General features: G+C 40.3%; 2 protein-coding genes across 2 annotated transcripts; one reads left to right on the forward strand and one right to left on the reverse strand.

Annotated features, from left to right (window-relative positions):
• Positions 1-1,621: 1,621 nt before the first annotated feature.
• On the reverse strand, positions 1,622-10,456 carry LOC134754626 (maternal protein exuperantia). Its single transcript, XM_063690963.1, has 9 exons — positions 10,268-10,456; positions 7,786-7,960; positions 6,368-6,520; positions 5,918-6,060; positions 5,238-5,443; positions 4,616-4,894; positions 3,887-4,032; positions 2,828-2,939; positions 1,622-2,462 (listed from the first exon to the last, which is right to left on the reverse strand). Exons 2-9 carry the CDS (start codon positions 7,942-7,944, stop codon positions 2,410-2,412), a joined length of 1,251 nt encoding a protein of 416 aa, XP_063547033.1. The 5' UTR covers positions 7,945-7,960; positions 10,268-10,456; the 3' UTR covers positions 1,622-2,409.
• A 1,156-nt stretch (positions 10,457-11,612) lies between these two features.
• LOC134754634 (tRNA (adenine(37)-N6)-methyltransferase) lies at positions 11,613-14,915 on the forward strand. Its single transcript, XM_063690974.1, has 6 exons — positions 11,613-11,762; positions 11,862-11,959; positions 12,036-12,267; positions 12,744-12,901; positions 13,854-14,055; positions 14,312-14,915. Exons 1-6 carry the CDS (start codon positions 11,695-11,697, stop codon positions 14,847-14,849), a joined length of 1,296 nt encoding a protein of 431 aa, XP_063547044.1. The 5' UTR covers positions 11,613-11,694; the 3' UTR covers positions 14,850-14,915.
• The last annotated feature ends 223 nt before the right edge of the window (positions 14,916-15,138 follow it).

The raw sequence follows: 15,138 nt of genomic DNA on the forward strand, positions 1-15,138 counted from the left end.
TTTTACACCTTTTTTCTTTTTTTTTGATGTATTAGGGTGGCTCAAGCATTTCTTGCAATTTTGTCCTGTCAGCCAAGAAAAATGGTACAATCAACCGGACAATTATGGAAGGTATAGAAAGGATGCCAATCTCTTATGGCAGAATTGTTGCAAAAGTGACCGCTTTCAGCTTTAAATAATAGTTCCTAATCTCTCCGGTGGCGCTAGTTAGGCTCTGGGACATGAGTATAACATGAACCATATAAGGCAACAAATAACCCGACCAAATTACGTAGGTTGTTTTTGGTAGTATTTCGGTGTATGGTGGCGCCGCCTAATTACTGTTTTTTGATGGACACTTTTCATACATAGAGATTTGGCTCCTTTATATAGTCTCCATGCTCACAATCAACAAAAAATGGCCATAGTGACAGTAAAGTAGAATGGGGTTGGCAACTGTCGGTTTGCTTTGCATAGATGGCGCCATTATAGCTTGTCCCTTTTTCTATGAGATTTGGCTTAAAGGGCAGGCATCCAGGGCATAAAATTCCATTTAAAAATTTGAGAGACAGACAAACCATTTCCAAAGACCTGGGATCGCTTATCTTATGATAGTCAACAGTCGCTGACTTATGACATTCTTACAGACGTAATCGTGTCTGGGTGGGCTACCTGTCCAATTTATTTGTCCAATGTCCATTGCGCCTCACTCTTATTAGGCAAAATGTGAGACGCAAATACACATTGGACAAAGAAATTGGATAGATGGAACAGCATCCTAATCAAACGAGAGGTTAAATAAGCATGCGTCTTTTTTGCGTTTTCTATCGTTTTTTTTAAGGATTTATTAAATAAATACAGAAAACTGGATTTTTTTTAAAGATTTTGTTTGTAAGTTGATATCACTACATAGTATAAAAAAACAAAGTCGCTTTCCGCTGTCTGTCCCTATGTATGCTTAGATCTTTAAAAACTACGCAACGGATTTTGATGCGGTTGTCACCTATTCTTGAGGTAGGTTTTAGTGTATAATTTGTAAAGGTTTTGTGTAACCCGTGCGAAGCCGGGGCGGGTCGTTAGTAAGATATAATTCGATTCTTGTCTATTATGTATATTAAATTTGTATGTAATTTAAAAAGGTATAATACATACAGAATCGCGCCGCTACACGTACATGCGGCCCACCCCAAGCGCACCGCTAACATAGACCTAGCATTACATAGATTAGCTATACGCGTGCGCCCGTGAGGGACAAAATATACGCAAAGCGACAACATGATTGGTAGAGAAGATTTGTAGCCCACCATAAACCATACTAAATTTACGGTGGGAAATTAAAAAAAAAGTGAGACTGTGACAAGGACAAACAATAACAGCGCTTTCTCTGCTACTCCTACTGAAACATAATAAGACTATCCCGTTCGGTCATTTCCCCCCACCCTTCATGACCGATCTAGTTAAACTAGATTCATGACCGCTAAGGAACGGACGCGTGCTCGCGCTTGCGCCACCTAGCGGCCATATCAGTCGTAATAGACGCGTTTTGTTGGAGTGAAACTTCTGTACCAAGTACTATTATTTATTCTGTGGTAGTACTCAAGGTTTCTGAAATAGAGCCTGTCTATTCAATAAAAAAGGAAAGTAGACTTACATATTTATTAGAGATCTGAACAAAATAAGAAATTAAATAATATGTACAGTCTATGTTAAAGCTAACTAAATTAGAGGTAAGTTAATAGGTACACACTGCTTTACGTAGCTTCACTGGATGGAGAACAAAATCCTTATCAGAAAGTTATTTATGGCAAACAAAATGTGAACGTCCACTGCCGTCGGTGATGCAATCCTAGAAACTTACAATGCGTAGGAATCGAGAAAAAAATAAATAAACTTTTCTTTAAAATCTCGGATGTAAAAAATCAGTCCATCCGTTACAGTGATTGCACTAAATAAATAAGAAGTAACTGAAATAAATAAAAGTACGACAACTTGTACTTTTTAAATGCCCGTTCCAAGCCCCCATTTAACTTATCATCCTCGAGCCCATTAAAACTGTGATATAAAATACGGCGCCGGGGCCCGTCTGTAATATCACACTATGCAACACAACAAAACGTCGCTTACGGCTTTAGACAAAAATATATGTGGATATACAAAACGTTATATCTTAATACACTGAGTTGCTAAGGCACTCATCTACACGTTAAATATCTATTTATAATATAAGAACTTCATGCGCAAGAAACAAGTTTGTTAAAACAAAATGAAAAAAATATATATATATGTGAATTCGTTCACCGCTGCATGCAAAACAAATACCGTTCAATTCCAAGTCTTAACCTAGTGTGTAATACGAATAAATGTTTTTGTCACATCCCTATGGCTCTGTTACGTTACGGTACTAGACGCGGGTAGAAAGATTAGTAACGCTTAGTTCGCCGCCACCGCCTCGGGCTGCCGCGACGACTCGTCTGCTGGCGCGTCTGGAAACAAAACACTACTGTAAGAATTAAAAAAAAAATGGTTGTCTTTAAAGTCGGTTTACGGACGATCATTTTCCGTAATAACGTCATAAGAAAACATTGATGAAAAGCCCGTAACGTTACCATGGAGATCTGTCCACAACGTGACACTTTTTCGTGCATGCTTTTTTTTTATTGAATAAGGAAACAAATTAGTTTTTTAAATTAATACAAGACCCATCGTAGGCCCTTTAGGAGGTTTGTGTGCCGATGGGGAGTTCAAGAATAATATTATGTTTGGTTTTGTTAGAATTGCAGTCAGCAATAAAAGCTTGTATCAAAAATGTAATTTTTGATAAAAAAAAAACTTATTTTGTTAGTGTTACCATTATTAGTCTTGGTGGGCGAGTTGTGCGGCGAGCTGTTCTGCGACTCGCTGGTGCTGCCCTCTGCCTCGGCCTCGCCCTCGCCCTCGCCCGCCTCGCCTGCGCTAGTGCCCTGCACAATGCACATACAGACAGATTTACAATACGATATAGATTACGTGTGAAGTGTGTACCTAGTGGGGAAAATACGAGTGGCAACGCACAGCGAAAATAATGGAAGCTGTGTAATCAGGCCCGAATTACGATACCTCTACTCGACCACAATAGTACCGCGACAACTTGGAAAAGCATTCGCAATCATGGGACTTGTGGCACTTTAAAAATTTATGCATGTACAAAAACTTGTTATCATGGTGCAGTGGGGCTAGGATTCCGGTACCCCTGCCCGACCACAACGGTACCGTGGTTACAAGGCGGCACAAACTTATGGGATTGGTGTCACTAAAAGAGACGATGGCCTAGTGGGTAGCTGGGTAGTGAAGCCGATAATCCTGGGTTCGAATCCCAGTAAGTGCATTTATTTGCGTGATGAACACAAATATTTGTTCCTGACACAGATTTAATATATATTTATATCTGTGTCTGGGTTTTCTATGGATTTATCTATATAAGTACTGTCCGCGCGCGAATCCCGTGCACGGCTGAGGAATGTTAGGTATGTTGGGCGTCATGACAGAGTGGTGTCATTTTGTACGTACGGGCGCGGCGCACACCCCCCCACTTCCTCGTCCTCCGAATGCACGGAATTGGCGCGCGGACAGTATGTATATCGTCGCCTTTGCTTAGTTTGGGGCTAGATTGATCTGTGTAAGATGTCCCATAATATTTATTTAAATAGCACCTAAACATGATAAATTTGTGTAAACTTTAAATCTCATGTTCTGTCGTGATCGGACCAGGGATCCATCACGTCCAAATTGTCCAAAAAGAATTCACAACCCACCAACGGAGCGGCAGCTGACGTTCACGAGGGTTCATAATACATAGCCGTTAACCACTATACGAGTTTTCGCCCAGGTGGCGATAAATGTGTAAAGATACACAAGTGTTAGCACTCACCCGGACCCTACTATTCCGTGGCGTGCGCGGCTTGGGTCCCTTGGGCTCCTTGGCGGGGTCGAAGTGGCAGTCGAAGATCTCTATCAGCTCCTTGATGTCCTCCTCTTTCGCCGTCACCGCGAGGGCCGCCATTTGCTTCTCTAGACCTGGTGATTTCATTATTATTAATATGTATCTTAGTTAAGGTCAATGTGGGACGTCAGAGTGGAGTCATTTTTTGGTTGGGAAGACGTACTTTGCTCAAACAAAAAAAGGATGTTTATAATAATCGAATTTAAACTGTTGTGAGACATACTAACATTAAATCATTTTACGGTTTAGACCGCGAGTGACTAAAACAAGTGAGTCTAAACCGTAAAATGATTTGATGTTTATAATATTACATCATCATCTTTACGGAAAAAAATATCAATATCATTGTGGTTACACTGGTTGCGCATTGCACGTCGAATTAAGCAGTTTCTGGCGTATTTTGTGTAGCAAAAATATACATAAAAAGTTGGCTTTGAACGTGAAGAGATACGGTTAATTTTAAAATTAATATGTTCTAAAAGTGCTGGAGAATCTATCAGGGACGGGTTTTGATGTCAAAATGTATGTTTCAATTGGCCTCCCGTTCTCCTCATAATTTCACGTAGCAGATAAGGCAGTGGACAACACGTGCGTAGCAGATACAGCGTAGCGAGCACGCGGTACCTAACCTAAGGAGGCGCTACGAGCAGCACATACCCGCCAGCTTGTTGTCGGTCCAGGCCGTGGACAGGTCGGCGTAGAGCAGGCCGGCGTCGGCCAGCAGGCGGCGCAGCTGCGTGACGCGCTTGCGCTCGGGACGGGCCGAGCGCAGCAGCGGCGCGAACACCGGCCGGAACGTGTTCTGTCGCTCCAGCAGCAGCTTGAGGCTGGCGAGCGCGGCCAGCTCGGTGTGGACGGGCCGCGCCCAAGTGCGCGCCGTCTCCACCATGTCCCGCAGCGTGCCCTCGCCGCCCGCGCCCACCTCTTGCTGCTCGCCTAAAAACAAATATCGCTTTGAGTCCCGATACCCTTTTTTACGGTTCCGTACCCAAAGGGTAAAAACGGGACCCTATTACTAAGACTCCGCTGTCCGTCTGTCACCAGGCTGTATCTCATGAACCGTGATAGCTAGACAGTTGAAATTTTCACAGATGATGTATTTCTGTTGCTGCTATAACAACAAATACTAAAAAAGTACGGAACCGTCGGTGGGCGAGTCCGACTCGCACTTGGCCGGTTTTTATACAATGCTTTTCCTCCTAGCTAATTTAGCTAGGTGGATTCCGCCAAACTAGACTTAAGAAATACTCAAAGGACATAATCCCATCAGCTCCTTTACCTTGTGCGAGATGCTCTACAATACGGTACGCGGCAGCGGCGCGGTCGAGTGCGGAATCAACAGCCAACGAGTCAGCGTCCAGTAGTACGCGCGCCAGCACTCGGAGGGAGACTGACTTGACGGTGGCTTTGCATTTGTCGGCCGCCAGCGCGTAGCTGTCCGCGAACCCGGCCACGATCGACTTGAAGCGGTCCAGCAGCTTGTACCTGACAAAAATAATTTATTCATGAACTAAAACCCAACTAACGTAGTGGCATTGGCACCAGTAACAAACAGGGAACCAGTAATCACACTGTCCAGTAGCTGCACAGTATTGCCGTATTAGGAGATTGGTTCCCTACCCTATTTTCTTGGATAAATATTGAAGTGTCGGGTTACTGGTTCCCTGTCGATCACTGGTGCCACTATGTTACTGAAAAATCAAGGTTTGAAAGAAAATATATACTGATTTAATGCTGAAAAGAGTCATTATCACTGATGTTATGCATAGACAATGGGGGTAGGTTTTGACATTTGGGTACAAAGTGGGGTAGTTGTGAAAAGTCATGCCTGTGCCTGGACCCCTAAACAGTGAGTTATATTAGTGGCGACGAAAAAAACTAGGACAATGGTGTGCAATTACAGTGTAAAGTGTGTGATTTGAGTGAAAAACGCATAAAAGTAGGTATCACTGTGCATACCTGGTGAGTGCTTCAAGTAGCATGGTGGGGCTAAGGCGGCGGGGCTCGTGGTAGATGAGAATCACGCTTCCATCTCCCTTCTCCTTCTCCAGCCAGTCTAGGAAGTCTGTTAGTGCTGATATCTCAGACTTTGTCTTCAATATCTGCAATTAATGTAACCATGTTTGCTGTGACAAATAGGGTTATTTGTAATTAACAGTTCTTTCGGCCCAGTGCCGCAGTAAGTGTGTTAAATTTACCAATATCCAAAGCGTGTATTTATAAATTAAAGCAGTTAAAATTAAAATATAAATTCCCAAGGTTGAAATTAATGTTGCAGATTCTCATTCTCTTTTTTTCAACTTTTTTGTGGTAAGTCAGTTGTTTGGGCTATTCTGTGAATGATTAAGCTGTTCAAACCGTTTTTCTGAAGAGGGGGGCTTGGCCCTGGGCAATGTTGCAGGACTGTACCTTGTGGGTGTTGGTGTCCTTGAGCATGCGGTAGCGGCCGACGGTGACGACGCGCACGTTGTGGCGGCGCCGGGCTCCGGGGTTGAGGTCGCCGTACGGCATGATGTACTGCGAGTACTGCTGCTTCGGTGTGTAAGCTGCGATTTGGCAGATCTGCAACCAGCACCTTAGTTATAACATGTCTTTATGATTAGCTTAATAAAGAGTGTAATAGAGAAGTTTTGTTCTTTTTCGAGATGATTCTATTCCAGGTAATACCATCTCTCAGGTGACACAAATGTAACCACCATAAACTAAACAAGACTTGAGAGTCCCACGACATGAGCCTAGCCACGGCCATACAATCGAAGTTACGCTCTCATTTTAAAACGACAATTTAAAATTTTATTTATTTGGAGATCCAACAGCTGTGACATTAAGGCGGTTCCCTGAGCCAGAAGGCGAAAAATCTCCTTATATGATCCTGTTTTTCTAAGAGGCGTTGATATTCGTAGACGTGGAAAAAATATATGTAGTTTTTGACTATATTATCTTTAATATCATAGCTTCCGATACACGAATTATGACACTTCGCTCGATACAGTTAATTCCCAAAGTAACCTCTAACTCGGGCTTTTAATCCAACTTTACTCGGTTATTTATTATGTGATACTATAAACAAAAAAAGAAGAAAAAACAATCTTAACTTAAATAGTAATTTCATAGCTTTCGAATTTCGATATTGTAAGGTAACGTTTTTAAAATAAATAAAAATCGACAGAATTCGATCAAAATTGACACTGTGCGCATGATCTTTCCTGTTCTTTCTTGCGAAATGTGACAGAGACAGCGGCAAACCGATGGAACGGCCTTAACATAAAAAATATAGTAGACACAGGAAGCCAATGACATGGTACTAAACTAATAGATACTATACTAAGGTTGCGCACTATCACAGCCACATATGTGAACAGAGTGAATACAAATGATACCTAATAAGGATAATTTGGGAGTAACTAATATACAAATTAACTTAGCAACATAATGAAGACTAAGCTAAGAAAAAAAAAGAATAATACATAAGTAAGGCATTCAAGAATGCGACAACACGCTAACTCAAAAGACTCAAAATATCTCTGCACTAAATTACGTCTAACACTAGGAATTCTACAGTTGAATATAACAAAATTTTACATGATTACGTCTTACACTAGGAATTCTACAGTTGAATATAACAAAATTTTACATGAACTTTCTAGTATCTATGTTCCTATGTCTGGTACAAGTTGTTGCTAGAAATTGTAATACAAAAAAATAAAAAGATCAATAACAGACAGACAACTAAGAGGTAAAGAGGAAAAACTAAAAATAATGTAAAAACTCCGACTTAATTAGAAGGTCATGACAATAACGGTATTGATAAATAAAACTAGTTGTACCTCATCGATGAGCCTCCGTCCCGTAGTGTCCATGTCCCAGCCCACCAGCGAGTACTTTCCGGGCGGGAGCCCCGCCGGCTTCTCGGCCAGCGCGGGCGGCAGCTCGGTGGGCGCCTCCGCCTCGCCACCGTTCACCTTGGATTCAGACACCATTGCCATTAACACTGATTGCTAGCTGCAACAAAAAAAAATGGTTAATAGTTATTAACCGATATAAGTGCATAAAGTAGGAAATTCACAACCAAATGATTGTACAATGTTTTACAGTACATAATATGGCACTTTAAATTCTCGACATATGCAGATAAAGGTTTATACATCATTTGACAATAAACGGGAGGGAATACCCTCCTGGACGAGAGATGGACCTTACAAGCGAGAGCCTGGTTCATTTCACTCGTTTGTTTGTTTCGTTCAGTTCACTATTCATATTAGTTCATACTTTGGCAACACTGTGCTACTGCCAAGCTTGTCGAGGCATCTTTGCTTACTGTTGCTACAGTGGAATGTGCTTCTAGTTTATGGTAGATATTTGCCATTCTCAAAATTACTTTCAAAGTTACCCCAATACACCTAAATGCAGTGATCCATAGAAGTATAAAGAATGCTATCTGTAGTTATAAGTACCTAAAATTATCACCTTAAAACTCATTTAGAACCAATTTGTGCAAAAAGTAAATTTAACTAACCCAAATGAGTACTGTAGTGTGTGGACACAAATGAGTGAACTAACCAAATTTCAGTGCAGTCTCATTTTAACTTTAAATTAACAACCTACAAGGTTAGATAGCCAAAAAGTCAAAGTATTTCACTGATACTTAACTAAAAATTCTATACTTCTAGAATTTGTTGCAATTAAGTCTTACTATTATTATGAAAAAACTAAAATGGAAGTGGACTGACCACATGCTTGGAGACAGAAGAGAAAAATGGTCAAAAGATATCACAACATGGTACCCAAGAGACGGAAAAAGGAATGATGGAAGACAAAAAATTAGATGGGAAGACGAGTTTAGGCAGGTGGCTGGAGCCTTGTGGAGAAGACAGGATCTGGACAGGGACTCGTGGAGGAATATCGGAGAGGCCTATGCCGCGAGCAACCAGACAAGACGTCTGCAGAGAAAGGCTAGCAGTAAGCCGTAAGTATTATTATCCTGTACACTGTGTATTATTGTTACCACTAATGTTAAAAAGGAGTACCCCGAGTACCCATAACCTTATGAGGGCGACCTATTCCTATATTCAACTGTGGATCACTGTTGGTTGATGTTTTAGTAGCACTCAAGAAGGCCTATCATTCATAATAATAAGTATTTTTCTTACAAAGCAAAGAGATAGGTGCGGGCTGAAGAACAGCGCTGTGCAGTCACCAGACTCGCGGCACAAACTGAGTCTCGAGCCTATTGTCACACTTAGCATATGTACTTGTATAATATTGCTGTAATTTAAGCTTATTGTACACTACTGTTTTTTTTGTACTTTGACAATAAATGTAACTTTTTTTTTATGTTAATAATAATAAAATACAGGAGGAAAAGTCTCTATTAGGATAATTAAGCTTTGGACATCCTTTCCTGTACAGCTTGCAGAATGCAAGAATAAATTTTGTAGGTAGATTCAAGTTAGACAGCAACATAAAATTCTTCCAAAAGAAAATAAAACAAATACTCAAAAGCTTGGTAATCACAGGAATTATTACATAATCTTATCTTAAATTAAAGATAACAAGGGTTCTCATAACTAACACAGAATAATCAGAGATGGGTAATCATAATAGGTGGTGCATTTATGTTCTTACCCACAAGCCTGTTTCAAGGTACCAGTTGAATATACATTATATACAGTCTGTTCTGTACTAACATGTTCTTTACATTTTATGTTTGTACACCTGCTAGGTTACTAAGCCTGTTTGATAACCATTATTTATTCTTGTATGTAAATAAACAAATGCTGAGCTTGTCCGCTTTCTAAGACATCTATACCTGGCTAAGGCGCGTAGTAAGTTTTATTTATGACGCCATAGAAATAAATCTTTAAGTGGGCAGGCTAATGAGGTCATAATAGCGAACGCCGATAAGGTTATACTGCTAATATTCTGTATGTACAAGAAACGCATCCTTATTTTACATTTTTGGACCTGGTCTAGAAGCCACGTACTTAACAAAAAGCAAATTGCAATCAAAGTACGCAAACTATGCAAACAAATTTACATCGTACTGCGGCAAATGCAAAAAAAACCGGCGCCTAAAAATCGATCATGAAAAACAAATTAACGGAGCCATTAAAGGTAATACAATCGCTGTTGTAAATGTTGAAAAGCATCCGAAGTACTAAAATACTTCAAATTAGTTCCCTGTACAGTTCAAATGCAAATCATGATCATCAGAATTAGGGGAAAAATAAAAAAATAGGACACGTGGCGGTGTCTCCCCAGAGACATTTGCCCCACCCCAGTGTCAAAATAATTAATCAGTATACTCACAGCTGGAATCTACTGCTGATTTTTTGTTTGTGAATATAAAAGACTCCAAAGGGCGCTGTTACTGTAGTTCTGCAAAATGCTGTAAAATAAAATAATGAAGTATAAAATATCACAAAATCTCGGCACGTGTGCGGCAAACCGCAATAGCGATTTAGCGATCGAGCGAGAGAACGATAGAACGAATGAAATAACAACGACGTGGGTTGCGTTCAATGATTCCATCATTCCAACTTCCTCAAAATAAAAATCTTGTCATGCGCAAATTTAGAATATTTTAATATTTTATATTAATTCCAAGGATAATACAATAATTAATCAAAACTTACACCATTCAGTACGGAAAGATCGATTATTTTCTTGAAAGCTACGAGTATTTTACAACGACAATGTCAGACGTAATATCCTAACAAAACAAAATAAATAGACATAGGTATTCTCTTTGAAAATAGACAAATTCGCTTTTCAAAAAAGTAGTAACATAGAGTATTTATTCAGAGCACGTGAAGCAAGAAGAGTTAAGCATACAGCAAAATTTTCTTCTCAAAATTAATTTTTCCTTCATAGTCACTACGTTTACAATTTACTGCGTATTAAGGTTTAACGATGATTGTAAATTTTATAATACTACTAAGAGGCGTGTATGTGTGTGTGTGTGTGTTACATTGCTTTGATGTAAATCTCATAAACTTGACTGCGCGCATAATATTAATATTGATATTATTTATTCTGTTTAATCTAATTTTTAAATTGTGATATAATATTATTGTAATTATGAGTCCCTGTTACTCGAAATGAAAAAAATAAAAAAAAACATTTGCATTTAATTTCAGTAAAAATATGAATTGAACGCAGCTGTTTATTCAAAAACGACGTTTAAAAACCACAAATGTGTAAAGTAACGATAGCGGACGGCCCTCTAAGATACTGAATAAAATATATATCAACCTGAAATAATTCTGATATTAATAAATTGAACTGTATTTATAAAACTAAAAATTGAAATAAACACTTGCTTTTATTTCCTATTTTAGTTATATTTTCATATGAAGTAAAATATTTTGGCTTCTTAACGTACCACCAATAAACAAGTCAAGCGAACATGTTCGAAAACCAAACAACACTTTCTTTAACAATATGTAAAAATATATTATTCAAGAAATTTGTAATAATTGCATATTTGGGTAGTACATGTTTTATTATTTAATTACTAGCTATTTTATAAAATATTGTTTTTCTAAAAATCCACTATAAAACTTGTCAAGAATACAACATCGAACTTATTTTTCTCGTTTATTTGATTTACGAACGTAAATGTCAGAATGTATATTCCTTCGCGTAGTTCGCGTCAATCGCGTTGCATCGTCAGACTTGTATTCAATTAAATGGAATTTTTGTTTTCATTTAAAACTGTTACAAATACATGAAAAATGACAGAGAATGTAGAGCATTATCGTAATCAAATAGCTTTAGCTCGGACTGAAATCAAGAATTTAAGGTAAACTATAAGTATTCACTAATTTTCCTGCATTTACTGATATGCATATCACGTACATAGATAGAATATTGGTTTACTTTATATATTAATTTCTTACAGACAGCAACTCTCTTCTCTAAAACACGAACATCTTAAGGAGATTAAAGCGATTAAAGAGGCTCTAAGCGAATTGCGATGTGCCAACTGTGCTGATTCAGGTATAAATTGGTTTCGTAATATTTTATATTTTTAATTCGGATGTTTAATTCAAAATAAAACTACTGTCTTTTTCAGCTACAACGGTTCAGAGAAATCTCGTAGAGCAGCCATCTTCTTCGTCAGAAGTAGATGGTGGCGTTGCATACCAGGCTATTGGGGTGATTGAGACTTCTTTTCAGAACAAACGGGGGGTGCCGCGGCAGCCGTCGGTGCTGGCGAAGGCTCGGGGAGCGGTAGTCATTGATCCCAGTATTTTTAACAATCCGGAACATGCTTTGAGTGGGTTGGAAGAGTTTTCACATATGTGGTGAGTCATATGTTGTGATACATGCTACATTATAATTAATTGTAGTTGATATTAATTGTAATTGACTTTGTAACACCCATGCTCTGCTGTGAACTTTTCAAAAAATTAGACCTAGCTACTCTATGAATGATGCAATCAAAATTCGAAAAGTGTAACTGAATTGATCATCAATCATGTACTTTTAAAAGTATGATCCTATTACAGTAATTTATACTCTGCCTGAAACCAATTTACGTTCAATTGTAGTTAAAATATTTGTAAATTTGATTCCCATTATAGATTACTTATAAATGATGTAACAAGATGTGTTGGTTATTTTCAATTGGCACAGTTAAATTTTATTATTATTTCGTTTTAGACAGGCAGTTGATGCTGGTATGAAGAAATCACTTAGCACAATTTCACTGTTTAGATAGTTTTTCAAGTCTCATTTCGTAAGTTTATTTTGATCGTTTAAACAGGATATTCTCTTCCAGGATCATTTTCCACTTTCACGCAACAGAGAGCAGCAATGTGCCGGCAAAGGTATCTCCACCGCGTCTGGGCGGCGAGCGGCGCGGGGTGTTCTCCACACGGTCTCCGCACAGGCCCTGCCCCATTGGACTCTCACTCGTCAAGATACAGAGCATTGAAGGTGGGCATACTTCGCCATTTGAATACTGTAGTACCTTTAGTACCCTTACCCTGGATTTACATATAGTTGCTTACATAATAGTAGAATGCTTCTTTGGTTAACTGCATTTGCGAATAAGTGATTGTGTTCATACATGATTAGCCGGGTCTACATGGAGCGAGCAACCTCGCGCACAAAACGGCCAGTGTAGACGTGCCTCGGCCGAAGTGGCTTGCGCGAGGCACATCTAATAATGTCGATCCAACACGCGCGCCTCGGCACGTCTACACTGGCCGTTATGTGCGCGACGAAATTGCCTCGGCGCGTATGCTCGCTTATGGACCCGGCTATTAAGGTGTAATTTAACCCCTTGGCCTTTATAGATTAAATATTAATTATGTATGCAAGTAATACAATGTAGTTTTCAATGCCAAAAACAAGCAAGTCTATTAAGAATTAACCCTAAAATGCATATTGTTGCCAAATGTACAAATATACAAAGCATTGGACACTTGGACAGCTCACAGATTCAACAGAAAATAAAAAATAAAATGGGTTCCAAAAATCATGCATTTAAGGGTTAACTCTATGAACGCCACGCCTATCGTGTGCGGTGCGTCATCGTAAACTTTGTGGCAATGCAGGAAGGTTGATATATGGTCGCGCGCGGCAGTTGACGTCTTTAGCGGTAAAAGGGTTAAGACAGCCATTCTCAAACTTTTTTGGTGACGGAACCCTTTTGGAAAGCGAAACATTTGACGGAGCCCCAAAAAAAAAATTCGGTCGTCACTATTTAACGGTAGACCAGAGATATAGAAGAGATAACCATTAATAAAGACTTCTCAATAACTAGCTCTTCTATATCTTGGGTCTCGCGGAGCCCCCACAGAGGCAGGGTCCGCTGAGCACACTTTGAGAATGGCTTGGTTAAGAAATCAAAAGGCTTATCTATGAAAATCTTCAATCTCCTCAGGCAACCGAATCTATTTCTTCGGAGTGGACATGGTAAACGGAACTCCAGTCCTCGACATCAAACCATACATCCCACAGTATGACTACCCTGTCCCTGTGTTCGGAGACACTCCTATGTCATCGCTGGTCCGGCCTCCGACGGAAGGCACTAGCGATGGGCTAGATGTTGCCAACTTGCAAGTCGACGACAGCTATGACAGAAGGTGAGGGCACTACACTTCTCTCTAACATCTATAGAAGTGGATAAAAACCAAACCATACATCCCGCAGTACTACCCTGGCCCCATGCTTGACACTCCTATATGTCATGTGAATCAATCCTTTGATACCTATAGAAGTATCCATCGTGGGCGATCTCGTTGCGAACGCGAACACCGTGGAGCCGCGAGTTGTTCGCTTACGTAACGCAGAATTTCATAAAGAATAGAAGTAGTGAACAGATTCTATTTTCTGTTCCAGCCTCAGCCCTCGCCAAACGAACCCAGTCGGTGACACCAGCCCCTTGCGCTCGCCCGCTGCCGGCCCGCCCCCCTCCACCCTCCCCGCTTCCCCCTCGCCCGCCTCCCCCTCCTCCATCGACCTCCTCGACGGCAGCCTGCAGTCCCCCGTCCGACGACCAGACACTGAACGCGGCGCGCCCGACGGACAGGAGCGCTTCACCCCCCCGCAGTCCGCCCAGCTTGTCAACCTAAGTCACGATGGCATCAGAGTAGCCCCCTGGATAGCCAACCCACCTACGCAAACGTACGACGTCCGATTCACCGACGACGCTTTAACGCGACTAGTCGAACTCATCGGTGATAGAGCGCAAGCATTTAAAAACAATCTAATCAGTCTACTTTCAGAAGATCCGAGGTCTAATTATGTTAGGACGCGGTACCCGGACCACGAGTACAACTGCGTGTTGGAGGACTTATCTATTAGCTGCGTTTTTGATGTCGCGTCTGCGGTGTGCACTATTATCGCTCTGAGGAACGCGGATGACCTCCAAAATTAGAAGTTTGCCTAATGTTTTAATATCAATAATTTATTTTATGCAAGCACAATTATAATTTGTTGGCACCGATGGAGTTTTTCTTAATCATCCTGTATAAATCGAGAGATTGCGGCGGATGTTTCGTCAAAATATAAACAAATACAAAAATGCATGTGACACCATTCAGAGTTAACACCTAGTCTTAACCCATTCATGGCCGAGAACCACCGAGCGTACTCAATACGCTACCATACAAACCGTTTTTAGCTAAAACGCATGACTTAGCTTATGGGTCTCGAGCCATACGCCA

The sequence above is a fragment of the Cydia strobilella genome, chromosome 2 (genome assembly GCF_947568885.1).
Source record: "Cydia strobilella chromosome 2, ilCydStro3.1, whole genome shotgun sequence".
Classification (NCBI taxonomy): domain Eukaryota; kingdom Metazoa; phylum Arthropoda; class Insecta; order Lepidoptera; family Tortricidae; genus Cydia; species Cydia strobilella.